The sequence below is a fragment of the Schistocerca gregaria genome, chromosome 3 (assembly GCF_023897955.1).
Source record: "Schistocerca gregaria isolate iqSchGreg1 chromosome 3, iqSchGreg1.2, whole genome shotgun sequence".
NCBI lineage: Eukaryota > Metazoa > Arthropoda > Insecta > Orthoptera > Acrididae > Schistocerca > Schistocerca gregaria.
In genome coordinates, this window is record NC_064922.1 from 614,606,837 (window position 1) to 614,630,290 (window position 23,454).

The following is a 23,454-nucleotide window of genomic DNA, read 5'->3' on the forward strand; positions in this document are numbered from 1 at the left end:
TAATTGATGGTTTTGTCCACAGAGAGAACACCGTGATAAATGCAGGGAGCATGACCAGCTTAAGAGAGCAGCAACAAAGTTGAAGGAGGAAGTAGAGTGGTTTCGAATTCAACTCGAGGAAAGAGATCTCCTAATCAAGGTAGCATCCACTATAACTGAGAATGTCTTTTCACAATTTAATTGTCTCTAACTTTTATTTTCGATTCTAGAGAAACATGACATACTGTCGTAGTTTCATGAAATTCCTGTGTATTTTGATTATGACTAGCAGAGATGCTTCTCTTTCCACTTTTATTTATTTATTTTTTACTTATTTGTTTTTGCAGCATGCCTTATTTCAATGTTTAGAATACCACATGCTTAAATTTAGTATAATTGAATAGTTAAAAAAGAAATCTACTCACAAAGCAGTAGCAGAACAACACACATATAAAAGAAATTAAAGTTTGCAGTCTTTCGGAGTCAGTGGCGCTCCTTGTTCTGGCAGGAGGGTTGAAGGGGAAGGAAGAGGAGTGAAGGAAAGGGACTGCTGAGATTTACAAAATGTGGTAGAGTTTGGAAAAGTCGGCCAGAACAGCAGGTCAGGGGAGACTTTTCAGATGGTATGAGAAGAAAAGATTGACTATTTTTATCTACCCAGTTAGATTATGTTTTCTAAAAGTGTTTATTTTTGTTGACATGCTTAGATTTAATTCTTGTACAAAATTTGTGATGAACAAGACCAATAACAACAAATTACTCTTATTTATAGATTCTTCCATTACTTCTTGGTAGAAGAATTCCCTGCTTAAGCACCTGACTAGTGTCTGAAAGGGAAACTAGTTCTTAGGTATTGATACATTACAAGCAAAGATACAATCCATTTACATAAGAGTGTTGTCCATCAGACTTGTTTCTTAATGTTCAGATTACACTTTACACACTGGGCAATATTAAACACAATAAATAATTAAACTGCACACTATTGCAGGTTAAATCGTTATACTGTTAAAATTTGTGAGGTCTTGGCATTAACTGAGAAACTGTTGAACTGAGCACTGCTCATTTATGTTGTGCAACAAACATATTTTTTAACATTGTAAATTAAGCTTTAGGCAATAGACAATATTATACACAATAATTAAAATACACAACCTTACATTATTACAGGTTATATGGTTATGAGCTGTATTTTGTGGGGTTGTGACATTGGTTGAGAACTGTCTTACCTGAATAGTAGTAACTTATGTTGTACAACAACCATATTTTATATTGTAAATTACATTTTATGCAATGGGCAGCATTAGTTACAGTACATGGTTAAAATACACAATATTGTAGCAATATTATGTATTGTGTGATTAATATTGTCCATTGCATAAAATGTAATTTAGAATGTAAAACATGTTTGTTGCTCAACATAAATGAAGAATGCTCAGTTTAACAGTTTCTCAACCAATGCCAAGACCTCACAAGCTTTAATATTGTAGCCATTTAACCTGTAATGTGGGGTAGCTTAATTATGTATTGTGCTTAATACTGGCCATTGTCTAAAGTGTAAATTCAACATTGAGAAACAAGTTTGATTCACAACTCTTATATCTTTGCTTATAATGTTTGGTTACCTGAGAACTATTGTATCTTTCAGATGGTAGTAAGTTGTTTCCTGAAGATGATCCAGTAAGCCGAAAACTAGTTTGAAATGAACATATATCGACAGAACAAAAACAGTGTGCTTGTTATTCAGCCTTAAATAACAAATCACACTTGTGTGGGTAGAGCTATACAATTAATTATATTGGCTTAAAACTGAATTGGCACATATAGGACCACACTGCCATAGAAATGCACAGATTTGAATGCAGGGGAGCATACAACAGTTTAAATCTTCCAAAAAGGTTCATAACTGTACTGGCTGAAATGAGGAGTCATTAGAGAGGTCAAAAGGGGGGGGGGGGGAGAGAGAGAGAGAGAGAGAGAGAGAGAGAGAGAGAGAGAGAGAGAGAGAGAGAGAGAGAGATTTTTAGAGCTACACTGGACACCTTGTGACTGAAGATTTGACAAAATTTTAAGATATGTCAGTCTGAGATAAAATTGTACTTTTGAAGGTTTTATGTTGTGTAGCAGAAGCTGTATTTTCATCTGTACAACTATTGAAAATGAGTTAAGTTTCTATCTTCCTACAGTACTATTTTCCTGAAATTTGCAGGAAGCAGGCATGACAATAGTTGGTGATGACCAGGTGTCAAGTGAAGATGATAGTGGAGGGGAAAGTGGTGGGACCCCAACACGACAACCACCTTCCAAACCTCGAAGAGCACTGGTGTCCATTGAATCTGCGGAACTCCTTGGAACAGCCGGCGAAGGCTCGCTTGGTGAGTACTGTTTTCAGAATTTGCAGTGCGCACATAGTGTGGAACACCTTTCTTCACCGGCTGTTGTAGTTTAAGACAGTCTGTCTTACTCCTTATTTACAGTATAGAACAGTGAAAAAGTTATCTGAATGTAGAATGTGAATATCCTGATTTTCTGCCTGTTTTTAGAAAGAATCCCTTGTCCCACACATGATTTGATACTAAATTGCACTCTATGTAATACGCATGATCATATAGGCCAGAGCTAGAGACATGAGTCCAGTTTGAAGGATCAGACAGATTGAAGTGTAAGTTACGTAACTCAGCTTTGTATGCGATAGGTGACGCCTGTGTAATGTACATGCAGCTGTTAGGTGTACATAATCAGAAAATCTATGTTTTTGCTCTTTTTATATGTTGATACAATTTTTTTCCACACACAAGACATAGTGCAAATGAACATTTACACAGTGAAATTTTAACCCTAATTAATGTCTTATGTTAGCCTCTTGTAATTTTGACAGCTTTAATTTGAAAAGTATAAAATATGCCATTTTGAACAACTTGACCACTTATTATGCTTACTAATATATGGCTATTGGACTGGACGGGTCTAATATTACTGTGCTACTTCATGGGATGATATTACTTACCTAAAATCTGTGGTCAAAAGGTAATGGGAGTTTTTGTTTTTCTTAAAGAATCTTTATTAATTGAACATCAACATCTTGTTCACTTTTAAAATAATCATCCTCAGATATCACACACTTGTGCCAGCACTATTTCCAATCTTTGAAGCATTTCTGGAACCCACATTTTGGTACAGTGTTCCTTTCCTTCAATGGTTCTGTTTTGATTTCATCAACGGTGGGAAAACAGTGGTGTTTCCTGGTTTTTCCCCCTAAAAACTATGAACAGGCATTAAAGTATGAGTGGGAGCGCACTCCTATTTTTTGATCCATTATTAAACCTACTCCTGCATTACCCCTATTTGATGTTGTATTTATAACCCTGTATTCACCTGGCCAAAAGTCTTGTTCCTCCTGCGACCGAACTTCACTAATTCCCACTATATGTAACTTTAACCTACCATTTCCCTTTTTAAATTTTCTAACCTACCTGAGTTACCTACCAAGGCGCCCGGAGTAGACAACATTCCATTAGAACTACTGATGGCCTTGGGAGAGCCAGTCATGACAAAACTCTACCAGCTGGTAAGCAAGATGCATGAGACAGGTGAAATACCCTCAGACTTCAAGAAGAATATAATAATTCCAATCCCAAAGAAAGCAGGTGCTGACAGATGTGAAAATTACCGAACTATCCGTTTAATAAGTCACAGATGCAAAATACTAACGCGAATTCTTTACAGACGAATGGAAAAACTGGTAGAAGCAGACCTCGGGGAAGATCAGTTTGGATTCAGTAGAAATGTTGGAACACGTGAGGCAATACTAACCTTACGACTTATCTTAGAAGAAAGATTAAGAAAAGGCAAACCTACGTTTCTAGCATTTGTAGACGCAGAGAAAGCTTTTGACAATGTTAACGGGAATACTCTCTTTCAAATTCTGAATGTGGCAGGGGTAAAATACAGGGAGCAAAAAGCTATTTACAATTTTTACAGAAACCAGATGGCAGTTATAAGGGTCGAGGGACATGAAAGGGAGGCAGTGGTTGGGAAGGGAGTGAGACAGGGTTGTAACCTCTCCCCGATGTTATTCAATCTGTATATTGAGCAAGCAGTAAAGGAAACAAAAGAAAAATTCGGAGTAGGTATTAAAATCCATGGAGAAGAAATAAAAACTTTGAGGTTCGCCGATGACATTGTAATTCTGTCAGAGACAGCAAAAGACCTGGAAGAGCAGCTGAACGAAATGGACAGTGTCTTGAAAGGAGGATATAAGATGAACATCAACAAAAGCAAAACAATGATAATGGAGTGTAGTCGAATTAAGTCGGGTGATGCTGAGGAAATTAGATTAAGAAATTATACACTTAAAGTAGTAAAGGAGTTTTGCTATTTGGGGAGCAAGATAACTGACGATGGTCGAAGTAGAGAGGATATAAAATGTAGACTGGCAATGGCAAGGAAAGCGTTTCTGAAGAAGAGAAATTTGCTAACATCGAGTATTGATTTAAGTGTCATGAAGTCGTTTCTGAAAGTATTTGCATGGAGTGTAGCAATCTATAGAAGTGAAACATGGACTATAAAGAGTTTAGAAAAGAAGAGAATATAAGCTTTCGAAATGTAGCGGTACAGAAGAATGCTGAAGATTAGATGGGTAGATCACATAACTAATGAGGAAGTATTGAATATGATTGGGGAGAAGAGAAGTTTGTGGCACAACTTGACTAGAAGAAGGGATCGGTTAGTAGGACATGCTCTGAGGCATCAAGGGATCACAAATTTAGCATTGGAGGGCAGCATGGAGGGTAAAAATCGTAGAGGGAGACCAAGAGATGAATACACTAAGAAGATTCAGAAGGATGTACGTTGCAGTAGGTACTGGGAGATGAAGAAGCTTGCACAGGATAGAGTAGCATGGAGAGCTGCATCAAACCAGTCTCAGGACTGAAGACAACAACAACAAACCTACCTACCTGATTAAGGGACCTGACATTCCACCCTCCGATCCGTAGAACGCCAGTTTTCTTTCTCCTGATAATGACATCCTCTTGAGTAGTCCCCGCCCGGAGGTCCGAATGGGGGACTAATTTACCTCCGGAATATTTTACCCAAGAGGATGCCATAATCATTTAACCATACAGTAAAGCTGCATGCCCTCAGGAAAAACTACGGCCGTAGTTTCCCCTTGCTTTCAGCCGTTCGCGAGTACCAGCACAGCAAGGCCGTTTTGGATGTGTTACAAGGCCAGATCAGTCAATCATCCAGACTGTTGGCCCTGCAACTACTGAAAAGGCTGCTGCCCCTCTTCAGGAACCACACGTTTGTCTGTCCTGTCAACAGATACCCCTCCGTTGTGGTTGCACCTACAGTATGACTATCTGTATTGCTGAGACACGCAAGGCTCCCCACCAACGGCAAGGTCCATGGTTTATGGGGGGAGGTTCATCGTGTTAACAATGGTGAATTTTGTACCAGAAAGTGATGATTTGTGGAAAGCATTAATTTTTTTTTCATTCGAAAAAAAGTGCTGCAAAGTCGCATAGAATGCTTGTTGAGGGATATGGTGATCATGCTCTATCAGAAGCAACATGCAAGAGATGATTTCAACTGTTCAGAAATAGTGATTTTGATGTAAGAAATGAAGAACATGGAAGACCGCCAAAAAAGTTCGAAGATGCTGAATTGCGAGCAATATTGGATGAAGATGATACTTTGAGTCAGAAGCAAATGGCAGCAGTGCTAAATGTTGCACAACAATCAATTTCTGACCCTTTAAAAGCTATGGGAAAGATCCAAAAGTGTGGAAAATGGGTGCCCCATGAATTGAATGAACGACAGATGAAAAACCGAAAAACCATTTGTTAAATTTTGCTTCAAAGACATGAAAGAAAATAATTTTGCATCGAATTGTTACTGGTGATGAAAAATGGATTTACTTTAAGAATCCTAAACGAGAAAAATTATGGGTTAATCTGAGACAACCATCAACATCGACTACAAAACCAGATCGATTCGGCAAGAAGACAATGCTTTGTGTTTGGTGGGATCAATAAGGTGTGGTGTATCATGAGCTTCTAAAACCTGGTGAAACTGTGAATACTAATCACTACAGACAACAAATGATCAATTTGAACTATGCTTTGATCGAAAAAAGACCAGAATGGGCCAGAAGACATGGAAAAGTTATTTTTTTACACGACAATCCACCTGCACATAAAGCAAAACTGGTTCAGGATACAATCAAAACACTCGGCTGGGAACTGCTACCCCACCTGCCATATTCACCAGACTTGGCCCCTCCCGACTACCATTTGTTTTCATCAATGAGACACGAATTTGCTGAGGAACACTTAGATTCCTACAAAGAAGTCGAAAAATGGGTGTCTGATTGGTTTGCTTCGAAAGACAAACATTCCTATTGGCTTGGTGTTTGCAAATTGCCAGAAAGGTGGTCAAAATATATGGAAAGCAATGGTCAGTACTTTGAATAAAATGTTTGTACTTTTCAATTCAAAATTAACGTTTCATTTTCACAAAAAAACAAAAAAACACACACAAAAAAACGCTCATTTCATACCGGTACACCTTGTACATATATTGTTGCAGAAAAGATTGATTTGAATTTACACAAGTGGTCAGGCTTATAAAATTCAGAACAAGGACCTAGATTTAGGAGCAAAGCTGACGTGTTACAACGTGCAACAATTCAGCTGTAGTTTGCCTTTTATGATTCAAGCAATGGTATAATTTTGTAATGACAGTACCTATGTGTTCACTTAATTTAAACCAGATTTTTTAATGCTATTTAATGTTTAATTTTATAATATCCCATATGAATGACACATCTACAGGGTGGTCAGAAAATGTCTGAAACGCTTGTAGTGATGTTGTAGGGAAAGTTGTACTGAGACATAAATGTTAAGAAAAAAATTCACTACGTTGCGCCATTTCCGAGTTACGTAGCTTAGAAGCTAGCCAATCAGGTCGTTTCATGCTCAGATGAACAGCCTGGAAGGGGCGGTGTTGCCAAACGTATTCTCCATGTGGTTTGCTCAAACCGAACAAGAGAGCAATATAAATACAAATACGGGAAAATATTCACCTGTAGCAGGGATCGAACCCAGGACCAATAGGTGAGCATTTTCGTGCAGTACCATCTACGCTATGACAACATCCGACTCCAGTTGTCTCGGCAGGTGTAGTGAACCTTTATCTGATTGTCATTTTATCACCGTCGAGAATTGTATTTATGCAGTCGATCTTTGTCGGAAGAGATAGCTGCGAAGGTACACGGAAGCAGGCGTGACAGAACAACTACAGAGGTAGGCTTGACACACATGTAGAGGTAACACGGCGCGACATCGGTACTCCTTCGAGGAATACGCCGATATGCATTTAGCATACGGCGCTGCGGGTCAAAATGGTCCGGAGGCCCACAACATTTACAACACAAGATTTCCCAACCGCGTTATTCCGTGTGTGAATACCTTAGTAGCGGTTGATAGACGGTTAAGGGAGACCAGAAGTTTTGCTGTAACAAATGTTGATGCTGGACGAGAATGCTATGTACGGAGCATTTAATTAGAAGAAAACATTCTCGATACAGTTGCTGGAACACTTAGTACCAGCTCGAGGGCCATTGGTAATGCTTTGGGGGTAAGTAAAGTTATTCCGATGTTAAAATTTATCCATTTGTTTGTCAGTACAGGTTTTGCACACTGTAGTATTGGACATCCTTCACGATGAAGACTTATTTCTGTACCACCTACAGAAGGTGCACGATGTGGTGGAAGGGGACTATCCCTCTCGTTTTGAATATTCCATGTGGTATTTAAATAAATGTAACGAATATCCACATTTTGAAAGGATGGTGTTGTGGACAGACGAGGCATGTTTCACCAGAGAAGGACCATTCAACTCCCGAAACAGCCACATGTGTACGGACGCAAACCCGCATGGTACTTACGTTAAATCATATCAGCAGAGGTTTAGCGTAAACATTTGGGCAGGTATTGGGGGCGACTGTTTGGGTTCTGTCCTACTCCCCCCCTCCCCACCCCCATTTAAATGGACAGACTTATTTAGCATTCCATGAAAATGTCCTTCTGCTGTATGTAGAAGACGTTCCACTGGCGGTCCGGCAAGGAATGTGGTTCCAACATGACGGCGCACTGCCTCACTTCGCTGCTGCGGTATGTGAGCATTTAGATGCATTGTATCCGGGAAGGTGGATTGGCCGAGGTGGTCCAGTTCCCTGGCCACCTCGTTCACCAGATCTGACACCGTTAGATTTTTATCTGTGGGGGCATGTCTAACAAATCGTCTACGCGATCCCCGGTAGTCACAACTGAAGATCTTCTTGCGAGAATAATTTTAGCCTTTGATGAAATCAGGGAAACCTTTGATTTCGGAAAGCTTGTGGACTCCATGATGCAGCGTTGCGATGCATGCCGTCAGGTTGGGGGAGGACACTTTGAGCAGGTACTGTGAAGATTTATTGTTATGTTTTGCTCCTGGAAATTACGTTTTTACATTAAAGACCTGACAAAACATCAGTTGTATTCTTTTTTTTTTTTCCCCTATATTTGTTACGTGTAAGGCTATTGACTATGTGTAAGTTTTACTGCTTTTCTATAATTATGTCCAAACAGTTACATATTGTTAGACCTTTGTCCACTGCAATCATAAACAATTATTGAACATTAGGGATGCTGTAGCTGTTGGAATAAATGTACGCACATGTGCCCATCGCCAATGGGTCTTATATAAATAAAAGTTGTACAAATCCTTTACTAACATGAAATTCATACATAAACATACAAACAACAACAAATTGGTTAAATAAAAATAAAATAATGATCCTGTTGGCGGTCGAACCCAGGACCTTGCATTTCTCATGTCTAGCCTTCTACCCCCAGACCATGCTGCCCGATAAGGCAACAGCCTTTAATACGTAGCCTTATAGCCATATGCTTACAACATGAAAGATACGTTTGGCAACACCGCCCCTCGCAGGCCGTTTGAATCTGAGCGCGAAACGACCTGATTGGCTAGCTTCTAAGCTACATATCTCGGAAACGGTGCAACGTATCGCATTTTTTTATTAATATTCACGTCTCAGTTCGATCTGCCCTACAACATCACGACAAGCGTTTCAGATATTTTCTGAGCGCCCCGTATATCTGATATTGGCATTTGTTGCTGTATATTAAAGATTATATACTGAAAGAAGTTGAAAATATATCAACATAGATTTATGTCCAATTAACTGGAGTTAACACTGTGCCCAGGTTAATCTTATTATTGGTTCTATAAGGACAGTAGCTAAACATGAGAAGAGTACTTATCTATCTACTGTGTAAGCAATATCAGTTGTTTTTTTTTTTCCGTAACTACAAGTGTATTAGTGTGTGTAGCTCAGACAGTGTTTATAAAATGTTTTCAGATGTACGACTGCGTCGAATAGCAGAGGAACGCAATGAGCTGCTGGATGAGGTGCGTCATCTCAAGTTGGAGCTCGAGGAGTCACGCAGCCGTCAGCATAAAGTGTCGGGGTTGGGTACAGGACTGACAAATTCTGTTGCCAGCCTGAATGGGCCAGACACTTCGGGTATAGCTGCTGATCTGCAGAGTAAGCTTAAAATGCTCTGAAAACATACTATAAAAATGTAGGAATGAAGGAGACCACTCACTGAATAGCCGAAGAATCAAGTCACTGATATAGGCACACACAAAAGAGAAAGAAAATGGGCTAGCTTACAGAATAAATCTTTTGATGAGCTAAAGTATAAACACACACATTTTATTTCTCTTTTTTGTGTGTGCTATCGGCATCTCAGTGTTTCTGCTAATGAGTGACTGGTCTCCTTCACTCCTAAATAATTTACATTGTGCAAGAATTTTCACTACTATACTTATGACAATATAATGTCTTTGACTCACAGTATGTTGATAATGTTGTTTGCGTTGTAGTGTCCAACTAAATTTGGCAAATCTTGTATAATTCAGTTTTCAGAACATCTGATTGTAGTACATACAAAAGGTTAGGCACTCATTACTTTCTAAGAAGGTATGTGACCTTGTATATTTCAATTCATTACTTCCAAGGCTAATGATTTTTGTGACAATTTATATGTTCAGGCTAAAAGCTCTTATCAGAGAGAAACGAGAGAACATTCTAGAGAAGTGCTTAACATTTAGGAGAGGGCTGGGCACAAGAGGAGCCCACCTGACAGCTCACAAGCACTATTGGCTGATCTCCCACTTTGAGGGCACAATGCACAAATCACTTGATTAGGGGAAAACATCCATTAGTGACTGCAGCTGTTCACTTAATTTCAAAATATTGGACATTTCTAATTTTGTAGTCACAAACAGAACATACACCCAAAATAATAATCAAAGAAAATGTGGACATTACTCCCAGGCTTGATTCCTTTAATTTAATTAATGTAAAAACACTTTCACCCAAGAATGGGGTTCTGAATACACTGCAAACTCAAGCAGCTATTTTGAACACTGACAGGAACTGTTAATGAGGAAAATTGTAGATGATTTCTGAATTTTCTGCAATGTGAAACCTGTCTGTCACCATACTATTATACTGTACATCAAGAACTTCAACTGAATTTCTGAAGGTGTATTTTCAGTGTATGCTACAAAAAGTGTTTCAAAAATCTATATGCATAAAAATGCAAACATATGTTAGTGCAAAATTGTGCACCTCCTTAAGTTCTTCACCAATTTCAGAGTTGAAATTTTCAATGCTGCATTCATTTACATGAGTTTTTATATACCTTTCTAAAATATGTATGATATAGAAGGTGATTCAAAGATACATTTACAAACTGACTTGGCACTTTGGGCATACAACAATTATCAGTAATTGCGTAGGAACTGGGGTACACAAAGGCCATCCGGGGCTTCTAAATGGTGTTGAAGTTATTTAATCACGTACCTCAAATGGACACCAACTACAGGAGATGCTCAAAGTTTTGTCCAGATGCATCGAGATATGCCCGACATCAATACTGCATTGAATGGTGCACCCTCTCAAAGATACCTGGTGGTGTATCTCAAAGACACCCTGCTGCCACAACAATCCTGCCCACTAGGTCTTCCAGTGATGTAACAGCTGATTCATACACAAGGCCCTTCAGATATCCCCACAGGAAAAAGTCTGTTGGGGGCTGATTGGGTGATCATGGTGGTCATGTGGCTGGCCCATCGGGACCAATCCAGCGCCAAAGAAAGGTTGACTCCGTATGTTCCCTCATTTGAAATGCTTGGGGGCTGTTGTGCTGAAATCGAATGTGACAACGAATAGGCATGGGAACATCTTTCAGCATGTCCAGCAGAACCTCTCGTAGGAATACGAGATATGTGTGACCATCAAGTCAAACTGGGGGAATGTATAGCCGAATTAAATTGACTCCAATGATGGCAGACCACATGTTAAGGATAAATTTGCATTGTGAGGTATGCATACATATAGTATGTGGGTTCACAACTGCAGGTTGTGAATGTTCATCACACCCTCAAGTGAGAATTCAGCCTCATTGGTGAAGGGGACACTCACTGTGAAGCTTCGGTCTGTAGCAAATTCCACAGAAACCACTGTGCAAATCTCATGTGTTTGTTGCAGTCCCACCTTGCAATTCCTGGACGTGCTGATGCAGTCCTTCATTGTGTATAATCTACCAGACGGAGATTGGGGCGGGGGGGGGGGGGGGGGGGGGGGGGGCATTGGTGGCTTGGGATACACCGATACACTTCATGTAATTGTTGAGAGCTTTTGAGAACACTTTCTTCTTAACAACTGTCTGTGTTGTTTGTTGGCGACCAGCATCCGGCTTGTGCATGTGGAAAGAGCCAGTTTCAAACAATTGGTGATGCAGGTTGGGAAAATAATGTGTGGAATGGCACCTTTATATGTTTCGCACAATACAATCACCTCTTATCCATTGCAGTTGGTCTTGCTGTAAACAATATGATCTGAGTATATTAACCCTTTGCATTCCGTAAGGCAGACACAAAGCAGCTCCGCGTGCTCTTATTTAAATCACCGCCGCCTGGGCGGCATTGCACTGCAGAGATTTGCGCGGATCTCTTTGTGGAAACAATGTGGCTCCTGGTCAACAATTGCGGTATACATTAAAACAAAATGTGTGCTTTCATTCATATATTTACGTAAGCTTTTACAGTACAAAACTTTCCGTTGTGTGGTATTTTTTGAAACATTCTTCAGGGTGGAGAGCTGGTTTCGTGAGCATGTTTCGCAGTAATACACAGTTTCTCACCTGCCACCTTTCTTTTTCTGTCTGAGCACTCTGCACAATCTTTATGCTTGTTCCCAGAGAACTTGTTGATAATGTGCAACTTTTCATTCAAGCGTTCCTCGTCATCACGAGTTGAACGACGTCCTCGTTTCTGTCCTTGAGTTCTTTCTTCGGCAACTAATCCTCGTATAACACTTTTACGGAATGCTTTGTGAGACAGTATTGTCAAGTTGTTTTCTCGCAGTGGTTCTTGTATAGTAAATAGCTGTTTACAAGCCCTATCTCCAACAGCCAGAAGTATAGTTTTCGCCACCACTTGAGACTTTTCATTAGAAAACCGTAACTGAAAATAAAATGGTCAGATTGATCAACTCCACCCATTTTTGAAGTATAATCAATAATAACATTTGGTTCCTTTATTTCTTCCCTTTCCTTTCTCTTTCTCCTTTCTATAAGTGACAGTGAGTTATTGGCTTTTGTAGAAAGCATGAGAACTGTTCGTTTATCTTGCCATGCCAGAACCTTTATTTTGTTGTTGCGGAGCCATTTTATTTCGTGCTTCTTTAGACGCAGAGCTCCTTTCTTGATTGCAGCTGGAAGCATATTGCGATTGGCATGAATCGTCCCTGTGAGATGCATGTTCTGTTTCAACAGCTCATCAGCTAATGCAATACTTGAATAAAAATGGTCAGTGTACAAATGATACCCTGATAGCCCTGTAGCATTTCTGATATTAACTAGCAGCTGAAGAACTAGTCTCTCAGAAAAATTCAAGTGTGGACAAATCAATGACTTAGTTGTTACAGCGCCAAAATAGGGTACCAAACTACAGATATAACCATTTGATGAATCCAAAATTACATAAACTCTGAGTCCCCGTTTTGTTGTTTTTTGAGGATTGTACATTTTGAATAATACACGACCCTTGAATGATACTGTAGATTCATCGGCAGCTAAATACTGATATGGTCGATAAATTTCGAGAAACCTGTCAGACAAGTAATTCAGTACATTTGTCACTTTATACAGACGTGACTGAACCTGACTGTTGACATGTGTAGCACTCGTCAGATTAGAAACATGAAGTGCCCAGAAAATTTGCATAAATCATCGGCGACTAAAATAGTCTGGAAAGAAGTTGGATGATTGTAACCATTATCTTGAAAAAAAGTCCTGCAAGTTCTTACACTTTTGTAATGCCATATTCAGTAGCACACCATGGAAGTGTTTCATATCTTCCATGGTAACATTTTTCCAGTCCCACCATGCAGAATGTTGTGGAAGTGGTGTCACTTTACGTATTTTTGATGTAGCATACCTATTCATTTTATCTGCTATTTGTTGAAATAGGTTATCTGTAAAAATTAATTGAAAGAATCCGATGGGTGATGATGGAACAGAACTACTTTCTGTTATAAAACCACACTTTGATTTGTCAAAAGGAAAATCTGTGAAGTCAGTGTCAGTGTCGCTCCACATTCGCCACGAATTCTCTCCAGAATCACTAGAATCATGTACATTTTCACTGTTTTTTTCATCATTGTCACTTGAATTGTTTTGAAATGAATCACTATCATAATCAAAATCATTTTCACTCTTGTTTTCACTTAGAGATTGCTCTAAAAGATCTAAAATCTCTTCCTCAGAAAGGATGTATGTGAAGAACTAGCCATTTCGAGCGCGTGGACTTGAACGTAATAATTACAATCTTTGACTTAACACAGCTGCTACTGTTCGACACCGAGTTAACCCTAGTTCTCCTAGAAGGCAGCACTCTGCAGCAATAATGCCTAGTAGACTCAAAATACGTTTGAGAGCTTCGAAAAATACGTTTGAGAGCTTCGAAAATTCGTGTCGAATGAGGCTCGACATCGGAGCGGAAAACAAATTTCGTGATGACGAGTGGCACTCTACATTGGAGTGGAAAGGGTTAATTAGCTTTAAAACTTTGACGTTTATTTTATCATATTTTGTCAGCAGGTTGATGTGATACAGAACACTGTTCTTTCAAACTTTTCATTTCCTTGCCAAAGCATCAACACTAGACCTGTGACCAATAAATGCAATAGCTCCATCTGTTGTAAGTGTTGAACGTGTTTTTTTTTTTTTTTTTTGCCCCCCCCCCCCCCCCCCCCCTCCCCCCCAGAGAAAGCCGTGTTTGATGATGATCATCATTTTGCTAAGCAGCCTGATGCAAGTCTCTCAACTTGACGCCATTTTGGTGAATTCCATGTTCCTAACCTACCTCAGTTATCCAACTGAGGAGAAAGGACATAGTTTAATTTGGAATCCAAACCATGTGTTGTTTCTGGCAACTCCTTCCATTGTTGAGTGATCAGGACTAGATTAAGACGATGACTGAAAAATCTGGAGGTTTGTCCAAGATTTGATACCACCTACTCTCAATTCCCTGGCATGTGCTTTACCACCAGACCACCAGGCCCATTTAATAAGGAAGAAAATATGTGATTGGCTATAGTTGTGCCACACATTGGGTCAGTTGAGGAGTTCCTACATCATGTTAATGTTATCATCAATACATCTCTCAAATGTGGCAAGTTGAATGACAGTGCTTTCATCCAAAGGCAAAGGAAAAAAATCTCTATTTGTATTTTTTCATGTCTTTTGCTATTTCATCAATACATCTATAAACTGTTCTCCCTGAAAGAGATGTTTCAAAATAAGAATTTTTTCTGGTACTGCCTACAGCGGTCACAAAGCATTCTTTCACAATTTCTCCATCACTGAAAGATTGTACTGCTTTCGCTATTTTGAGAGTTCTGTGATAGCTCAGTTTCATTGCATCATCACTGTCCATCACATCATTTTCTTTCCATATGTGTTATAAGGAGGTGGTAAAATTGAGTGCAAAACCATGTACTGTGTTATCATCACCTTTCTCCCCGTTATGTCTTAGTTCAAGAGGTTTGGCTTTCATTTCTTGAGTAATCAAACTGATGACTAATTTATCATGAAACAGTTGGAAATGTTGCTTCAAATTATACTTTGTGTCATAATAATTTTATATTACAATATGAAAATTGAGAGTTTCTGTGTTTCAATAAAAAAAGTTGTGTATTTCCTGCTGTGGGTTGGTGCCGGAGGATTAATTATATTTTCATTTTGAGGATCTTATCTACTTCTCAGTCATTTTGTCCTCTCTAGTTCTGTCTTGTTACTGCATACAAAACCTTAATGTAGACAATGCTGACAGCGTAAGATTATTAGGCCACATTGATGTGATGCATGACTTTGAAACAAACTGTGATGGAACTCCTGGCTGAGAGAGCCAGAGGCAGGTTGTGCGAACCTCTGCAGGCACCCAATCCCACATTATTATACTTGCCCAGTTCTGATATAGAGAATTATTTCTCCATTTGCACATAATACATTGAAGCTTGCTCAAAGTGGAATCACCTGGGACTAAAATAATTTCCCAAATTGGACAAGTTTCTGGATTACATAAAACTCACTGGGCTACATAAAATTTGTCTGGTATCATGCACAAAAATACATTAAAAATTTTTAATAATGCATATACTATATTTATGTATCTTCACTCTAGCACTGTAGATGCTTATTTACTCTATGTTGGACAATAGAACACTGGACTTTTACACTAATTGGTAATTAACATGGCAATTCTATATTTTTACTCTAACGTTAAATTCATTTATTATTGTATGTATGCACATATTATTCCCATGTTTATTTTATTTACATTTCTCTTTTTTCACCACATATCAGGGAGGGAAACTTGTTTTAATTTCCTGTTCAAAATTGTTTTTTCTAGGCAATTTTTTGCACCATACAATAGTTCCAACAAGTTTGCAGAATTCATGTGTGCTGCAAATTGCGTAACATCGATTATGCACGGAATCGCTCCTTCAGGCATATTAATTTTTCTAGGAACATTATTTTGCTCATCTTCTTCTTCCTCATCATCTGTGTTGCAGATTTGTATTAAATCTGTTGCTGAAGCGAAAGTGGAGTGATTTGACAGAAAGTCATCACTTCGAATGTAATCATCTGCGCTGCATGAAATGTTCCGTATTTCCATTAATTCAGCAACTGCTGCTGCATTTTCTTGAACTTTGATGGTCACAGAAGCATCTTGTTCTTGAGCCTCAAACCCTGAAGCACTTGGTGACAGTTTCGGGTTTTATTTCCTTTACTGCCAAGCCAGTCCAATTAACTACATCGAGGACAGAAACTGATCGTGCAAGAGCATACGCACTTTCGGCTTCTTCAACACTAAGACTAAGAGACTGCATCAGTAATCACCTATAACGACACTTGAATGTGTAAATAACCCCCTGGTCCATGGATTGTGGGAGGTTGGTTGAACCTGGTGGGAACCAAGCCAATTTTATGTTTGATAACATTTTTTTCGGGTGGCAGGTTGCATTGTCTAGGAAAAGGAGAACTTGGTGATTTCCTTCTTTCATTTTGGTATTGAAAGAGACCAGCCATTCTTCCATAAGACCACTCACCATCCACGTCTTTTTATTGCTTCGCCGTGTGACGGGAAGCCTACTGACGTCTCTGTTTTTGAAATAACACAGTTTTGCCGCCCTTCTTGTCACCAGTGGTTTTTCCATTTCATTTAACGTGTTTCCGCACAGAGGTACAGTGAATCTTTCCTTGGAAATTGTTCGACTGGTGCACATTTCACCTCGAATTGCTTGCGATTTTGAAGGCAGTGCACAATAAAACAGTCCCATTTCATCGGCACTGAACATGTCTTTCGGGTCATAATTCACAATTAAGTTGGACAGTATTGTTTTCCATTCTGTTGCTACACTTTCCTGCACATTCTTAGCTTCCCCACACACTTCATTCCACACGATGTTGTGCCTAGCTTTGAAACTGTTTGGCCATCCTGTAGATGCCTTAAATTCCATAATTCCAGCTCTTTAGGGACTTTCAGTGCCGCACTCTGCAACATGGGTCCAGATAAAGGTAAGTTTTTTTGCCAGCCCACTTACGGAACATTCCCACACTATTCTGTTAATTTCTTCATTTCTGGTCTTCTTCGCCTTCCCTTTCACACATTGCAGCAGTGTGTTGGTAGATGTGCAACAGTGTTCCTGTATGCGCTGGCATGTGTCGATAATGAGGAAATCGAGAAAGCTGGGAGAGTGCTGATGAACGAACCATTTCCTTTGATGTATTGTACAGACAGTGAGCGTAACTTATTCGTTGTTGCACGGAGTGGCACGGTTTTAGGTCCACACCAGCAGCACTGCACTGCGCTGGACCTCGTTTCTTGGTTTTGCACCACTTAACAGATGTGTTAAAAGTAACATCTTTGTAGACTCATGAATAATTAATGAACTGTAATACAGTAGTACTGTATAGGCTCTTTTCTGCATTATACAATGAATTATTAGGGGTGTTCTAAGATTTGCTTTCCGTTTCTGCATTAGGCACATTCTGCTTTACACAAAAAATCAGCATATAAAACTGCACTGAATGTGATGGAACTGAAATACTTGTATGATTTGGGCAGATTTCTTAATTATACAAGTGCTGATTTGAGCAAGTTTTACTGTAATAATAATAATAATAAATAATAATAATAATAATAATAATTGCACAATATGCACTCATGATGAATTGGATTAGAGATAGGAGCCTTGTGTTCATAATAAAGCAGCTATTGTCACAGCTAATTACATGTCACATGATTGGTATGGTGGCACATGTCTTAGTAGCCATCAGTACCACAACAATGACAATTTCTGATTCCAGCTCATTTGTGCATGGCTGGACTGTGCATCGAAAATGCATTTTTCACTCCTTTCCTGTGATTGTGCAGGCAGTTTTTCCATTCTTTTATATCTTCACGTACTTAATTGTTGATGAACTACCAGTTCTTAGAAAAGCATTAGAAATTTCAAAGAACTACTCTCCATGGCAGTGTTTTAGCAAACACTGCTTTCGTCACTTTGAAGCACAGAAGTGGAATCCTTATATAGAGTGTGTCCCATTTATCTTGATCACCCTAAATAACTGTTTGTCCAGATGCAAATTACAAAATGTTTCAAGGAAATGTTCTTTAGCCATTAGGGGGACATCAATTAGCATGATTGCCTTCGTTGTAGCTTTGTTTTTTTATGAAGATATGAACAGTGGTGTGACTTCTTTAAATGGCACTCTGTATTTTTTACTCAGTAATTCATTTCCACTCCTAAGGACCTATTCAAAAATGTATCACAGTGTACCATTCACTGACACACAACGTTATTAGTTACAAAACACAACATTGACTTTGAGCCCGGGATCACAAACTTGTGCACTTGCTGGAGTTGTCAGAAAACAAATGAAAACCAAGTGAAAACATAACACAAAATTGACTTTGACGCTCCTGTACCATTGCCCGGGTGTAGAACATTCATAGGTGCTCAAGAGTGGTGACCTTGTCACCAGTTGCCATCCTACCACCAAGTGTCCTCTGTAATACATTTCTGGATATCAGAATGATTTTTTTTTTACCCTGCAGTGGAGCATGCACTGATTGGAAACTTCCTGACTGATTAAAATAGTGTGCTGCATCAGGACTCAAATCTGGGACCTTTGCCAGGAAGTTTTGCATCTAGATATGTTTAACTTGGCTGCTGGCCTGCTACATGGAAAAAAACTTGAATCTTTACCCTTTTACTGCTGTGGACATGTGTATACATCCCTCTTCACCATTCCCTAGATGTTGTCGACATTTACACTTGTGCTGCTTGTGTTTCCCTGCAATGCTATTGACTTCTGCGTGCATCTTGAGCTGCCGATCTCTCACTGCTGCGGATGAGTTACTTCTATATCTCAATGAAGAAAAAGGTTTCGAGTATTTATCACACAATATATGTGCCTCTTTGTGTGCTATCACTTTCAAAAAACATTGTTTCGATATCTTGAATATGAGGGGGTACCGGGAAAAAAAAGAAACAAACACTGGAATGACATTGACATGAGCAGAGCTTATGTTGTACTTATTTTTGCCACTTGGCATGTATAGCGCAAGTCATTGCCAGTTCAGTACCGCCTGTGTTGTCGACCTGGCTTGTTTTGTTCATTTGCAGTGATTGTTTTTACTAGTGCTGTTTTGTTCTTGTTTCGTTTTTTATGACTGCAAGTTTAAGTGAACAAAGAGCAATTGTGAAATTTTGTTTCCTACTCGGGAAAAATACTGCTGAAACTGTTTTAATGTCGAAAACAGCTTACAAGGTGACGCTATGGGAAAAACTCAAGTGTATGAGTGATTCGTCGGTTTTAAAAATGGCGACATGTTGATTGATGACAAACCTCGTTCTGGATGTCCATCAACTGCCCAATCGATGAAAATATTGGAAAAATTTGAGAGCTTGTGCTCACAGCCCGTTGACAGAGGACTGATCAACTGTCAGAAATTAGTGGGGTATCTTGGAGCTTGGTTCAGTGAATTTTAAAGGAAGATTTGGGAATGAAAAGGTTTGTTGCCAAGTTTGTTCCTCATGTTCTGACTGACAATCAAAAGAAACATTGAGTTGAAACCTGTCATGCTTTGCAACGACAGTTTGAAACTGATCCAGATTTTCTGTCAAAGGTCATTACTGGTCCTATGGTTACGACCCAGAAATAAAGCAACAGTCAAGCCAATGGAAGATGTCATTGTCACACCATTAAAAAAAAAAAAAGTCGTCATGTCAAATCAAATATCAAAACAATGTTGATTTTTCTTTTTAGACGCCAAGGGCGTAGTTCATTCAGATTTTGTTCCCCCATGTCAGACCATCAATCAAACCTTTTATTTGGAAGTGTTAAAAAGATTGCACAACAGTGTTAATAAAAAAAGACCTGATTTGTGGCAGACAGGAGACTGGTTCTTCCACCATGACAGTGGACCTGCACACACACACACACACACACACACACACACACACACACACACACACGCAGTCATCTCAATTAAACATTTTTGGCTAAAAATAGTGTGCTTTCACTGCCCCACTCACCTTACTTGCCTGACCTGATTCTGTGCAACTTTTCTCTATTTTCACTCATGAAAAGAGGCATGAAAGGACACAAATCTGACAACATTGAAAAAGTCAAGATAAATTTGGGAGCAGCTGTCAGCCATTTTTGATGATGGCTATAACAAGACTCTTTGCCTTTACATGCGTCTGCTTCTCTCTCTCTCTCTCTCTCTCTCTCTCTCTCTCTCTCTCTCTCTCTCTGTGTGTGTGTGTGTGTGTGTGTGTGTGTGTGTGTGTGTGTGTGAGTGTGAGCATGCGCGCGCGACTGTATACCTGTCCTTTTTTTCCCCCCAAAGGCAAGTCTTTCCGCTCCCGTGATTGGAATGACTCCTTACTCTCTCCCTTAAAACCCACATCCTTTCGTCTTTCCCTCTCCTTCCCTCTTTCCTGATGAAGCAACCATGGGTTGCGAAAGCTTGAATTTTGTGTGTGTGTTTGTTTGTGTGTCTATCAACATACCAACACTTTCGTAAATTTTGTGCTTCTGTTGGTTCTGAAGCTGTTTTGCTTTTGTGAAGATGGAAGCAATTAGAAACATAGTAAACTCTGTTCTGAACAGTGCTTCTGAATTTAGTGACTTTCCTGCTGCTGCTGCTGCTGCTGCTGATGATGATGATGGTGATGACAGTTCTTCAAAGGTGTATCCAGAATACTATGATTGTTATGAATGAAAATAGCATGGAAAGTGCAAAAAGTGAAGATGATGTGCCATGAACTGCAGAGAATTTACTAATCATGAACAATATTAGAAAAGTAAAAGATGGAAACACCATGTGAGTGGACCAGATTTCTAAAATACATGTCACCTGTGTTCTACAAAATTACAGAAAAGACAAATGTGTGAAAAATATAAGATAAAACTGCACTTAAACAAGAATAGCTCTGCAAAATTGCTATATTCTGTGAAGCAATGAGCCGGGGAAATCACATTAATTGCATGGTTTTAAAATTTCACTGATGACGCAAACAGTGAGCTAAATGATGCACAGAAGAAGGCCAAGTCCATTATTATGCACTATCCAGCAAAATTTCCATAGATTTATTTACTAGTCTGGGATACTGCACTGGGAAAAGCCTGCTGAAATTTAGAAAGCAACTCAATTATATGCAGTGCAACAGGTTGAAATGTGGAGGGTTTTATATAAAATGTAACAAAATCTATGTAGGGGCCTTCCAGCAAATATCGGTCTCAGTGTCCAACATGTGTGAACTACTTTTTTAGAAAGGAAATAAACTGTTTTGACACATATAAAATTCTCTTGGTGTATAGACTTCCATAAAATTTTGGGGAACCTGCTTGATGTCGGTAACTTGCTGCCGCGATATTTCAGTGCAGAGCCTTGCCATAATACTCTGCACAGAATATTGTGACAGCAAGTTACTGACACCAAAGAGGTTGCCTGAAATTTTATGGAACTGTTTTTAAATATTCAGAAGAATAACAAACAACTCAGTGAATGTGGTTGAATCTTCGTGCCCTAATGGTAAGATGTCCCTACTAACATCTTGAAGAAAAAGCTTGACAAGCTTTCTTTGAAATTTGGTCTGTATATCACATTTTGTGCTTCAGCATAAAACAACTGACACCTTAGGCCAAGGAAATTCAGAAGGAAGCGAAGTCAAACACAAAGATGTAAAAAATCCAAAGAGAGTTCTACACTATCATAGCTGTATGTGAAGTATATGTTTGCAAGATCAAATCACTCCTCTTGTTTCCACTGATGCTCTGCTCTGTGACATGCATAGAAAAATCTTTTTTTCTGAATACTGTAGATATTTATGTTGAATGTGTGCACTGTGTACCACTAATTCACAGACCAGATGAAAACAGAATATCCTAGATTTGTTTGTGAACATTTTGAGTTTGCAACTAATGTCAGCAAAGGCTACGGGATATATAACAAGCGGACGACCTGCCTTAGTTATACGTCTTTGTGACTGTAAGCAAAAACCTTGGCTCATTTTCCAATACATATGCCCCAAACATAGAAGTACACAGCTGAGAATTAGTTGAAACAGCGTGCTAATGAAAGAAATGTGGAGATCATCTTCATTTACCAGGCTGTTTTCTCATGCTTCCTAAAGTCCATAAACCCAACCACCCAGGACACCCCATTGTGGCCGGTTACTGTGCCCCCACTGAGACAATCTCTGCTCTCGTAGACCAACACCTTCAACCTATTACCCGGAATCTATCCTCCTATATAAAAGATACCAAGCATTTCTTGACCAACTCTCCAAAGTTCCTGTCCCTTTACCACATGGTACCCTGCGCCACCTCCCTGTACACTAACCCTTCCTAATACCCATGGCCTTACTTCTATCGAACACCGCCTTTCCAGATGCACTATGGATTCCAACCCAACAACCTCCTTTCTAGTCTCCATGACCAACTATATCCTCACTCACAATTACTTCTCCGTTGAAGGCATTACCTACAAACAAATCCGCGGTACGGCTATGGGCACCCACATGGCACCATCCTATGCTAACTTATTCATGGGCCATCTAGGGGAATCATTCCTAAAAACCCAGAATCCTGAACCACTCACCTGGTTCATATTCATTGATGACATCTTTGCTATCTGGATTGAAGGTGAGTACACCTTATTCACATTCTTGCAGAACCTCAACAACTTCTCCCTCATTTGCTTCACCTGGTCCTACTGAACCCAAAAAGCCACCTTCCTAGATGTTGACCTTCACCTTAGAGATAGTTACGTCAGTACCTCTGTCCATATCAAACCTACTAACCACCAGCAATACCTCCACTTCGACAGCTTCCACCCATTCCATACCAAGAAGTCCCTTCCATACAGCCTAGCCATCCATGGTTGTCACATCTGCAGTGACGAGCAGTCCCTCTCAAAATATACCGAGGGTCTCACTGAAGCCTTCACTGACCGTAATTATCTTCCCATTTTTGCACAAAAACAAATCTCCTGTGCCTTATCTTTCCAGTCTCCCACCACCCCCTAAAGTCCCACAGTCCGGCCACAGAGGGACATTCCCCTTGTAACTCAGTACCATCCAGGGTTGGAGCAACTGAATTACATTCTCCACCAGGGTTTCGATTACCTCTCGTCATGCCCCGAAATGAGAAATGTCGTGCCCACTATCCTTCCCACCCCTCCTACCATGGTATTCTGCTGTCCACCGAACCTACACAGTATACTTGTCCATCCTTACACAACTCCTGCTCC

The 23,454-nt window shown here is 39.5% G+C and overlaps 1 protein-coding gene across 4 annotated transcripts in view; it reads left to right on the top strand.

Annotated features, from left to right (window-relative positions):
- LOC126354393 (leucine-rich repeat flightless-interacting protein 2) overlaps nt 1-23,454 on the top strand; it is a 235,681-nt gene that overhangs the window by 189,208 nt on the left and 23,019 nt on the right. For all 4 annotated transcript variants that reach the window (XM_050003998.1, XM_050003999.1, XM_050003997.1 and 1 more), the window contains 3 exons: nt 23-139; nt 2,189-2,354; nt 9,410-9,595. In XM_050003998.1, the coding sequence (XP_049859955.1) occupies nt 23-139; nt 2,189-2,354; nt 9,410-9,595 (469 nt within the window). The remainder of the gene's footprint in view (nt 1-22; nt 140-2,188; nt 2,355-9,409; nt 9,596-23,454) is intronic.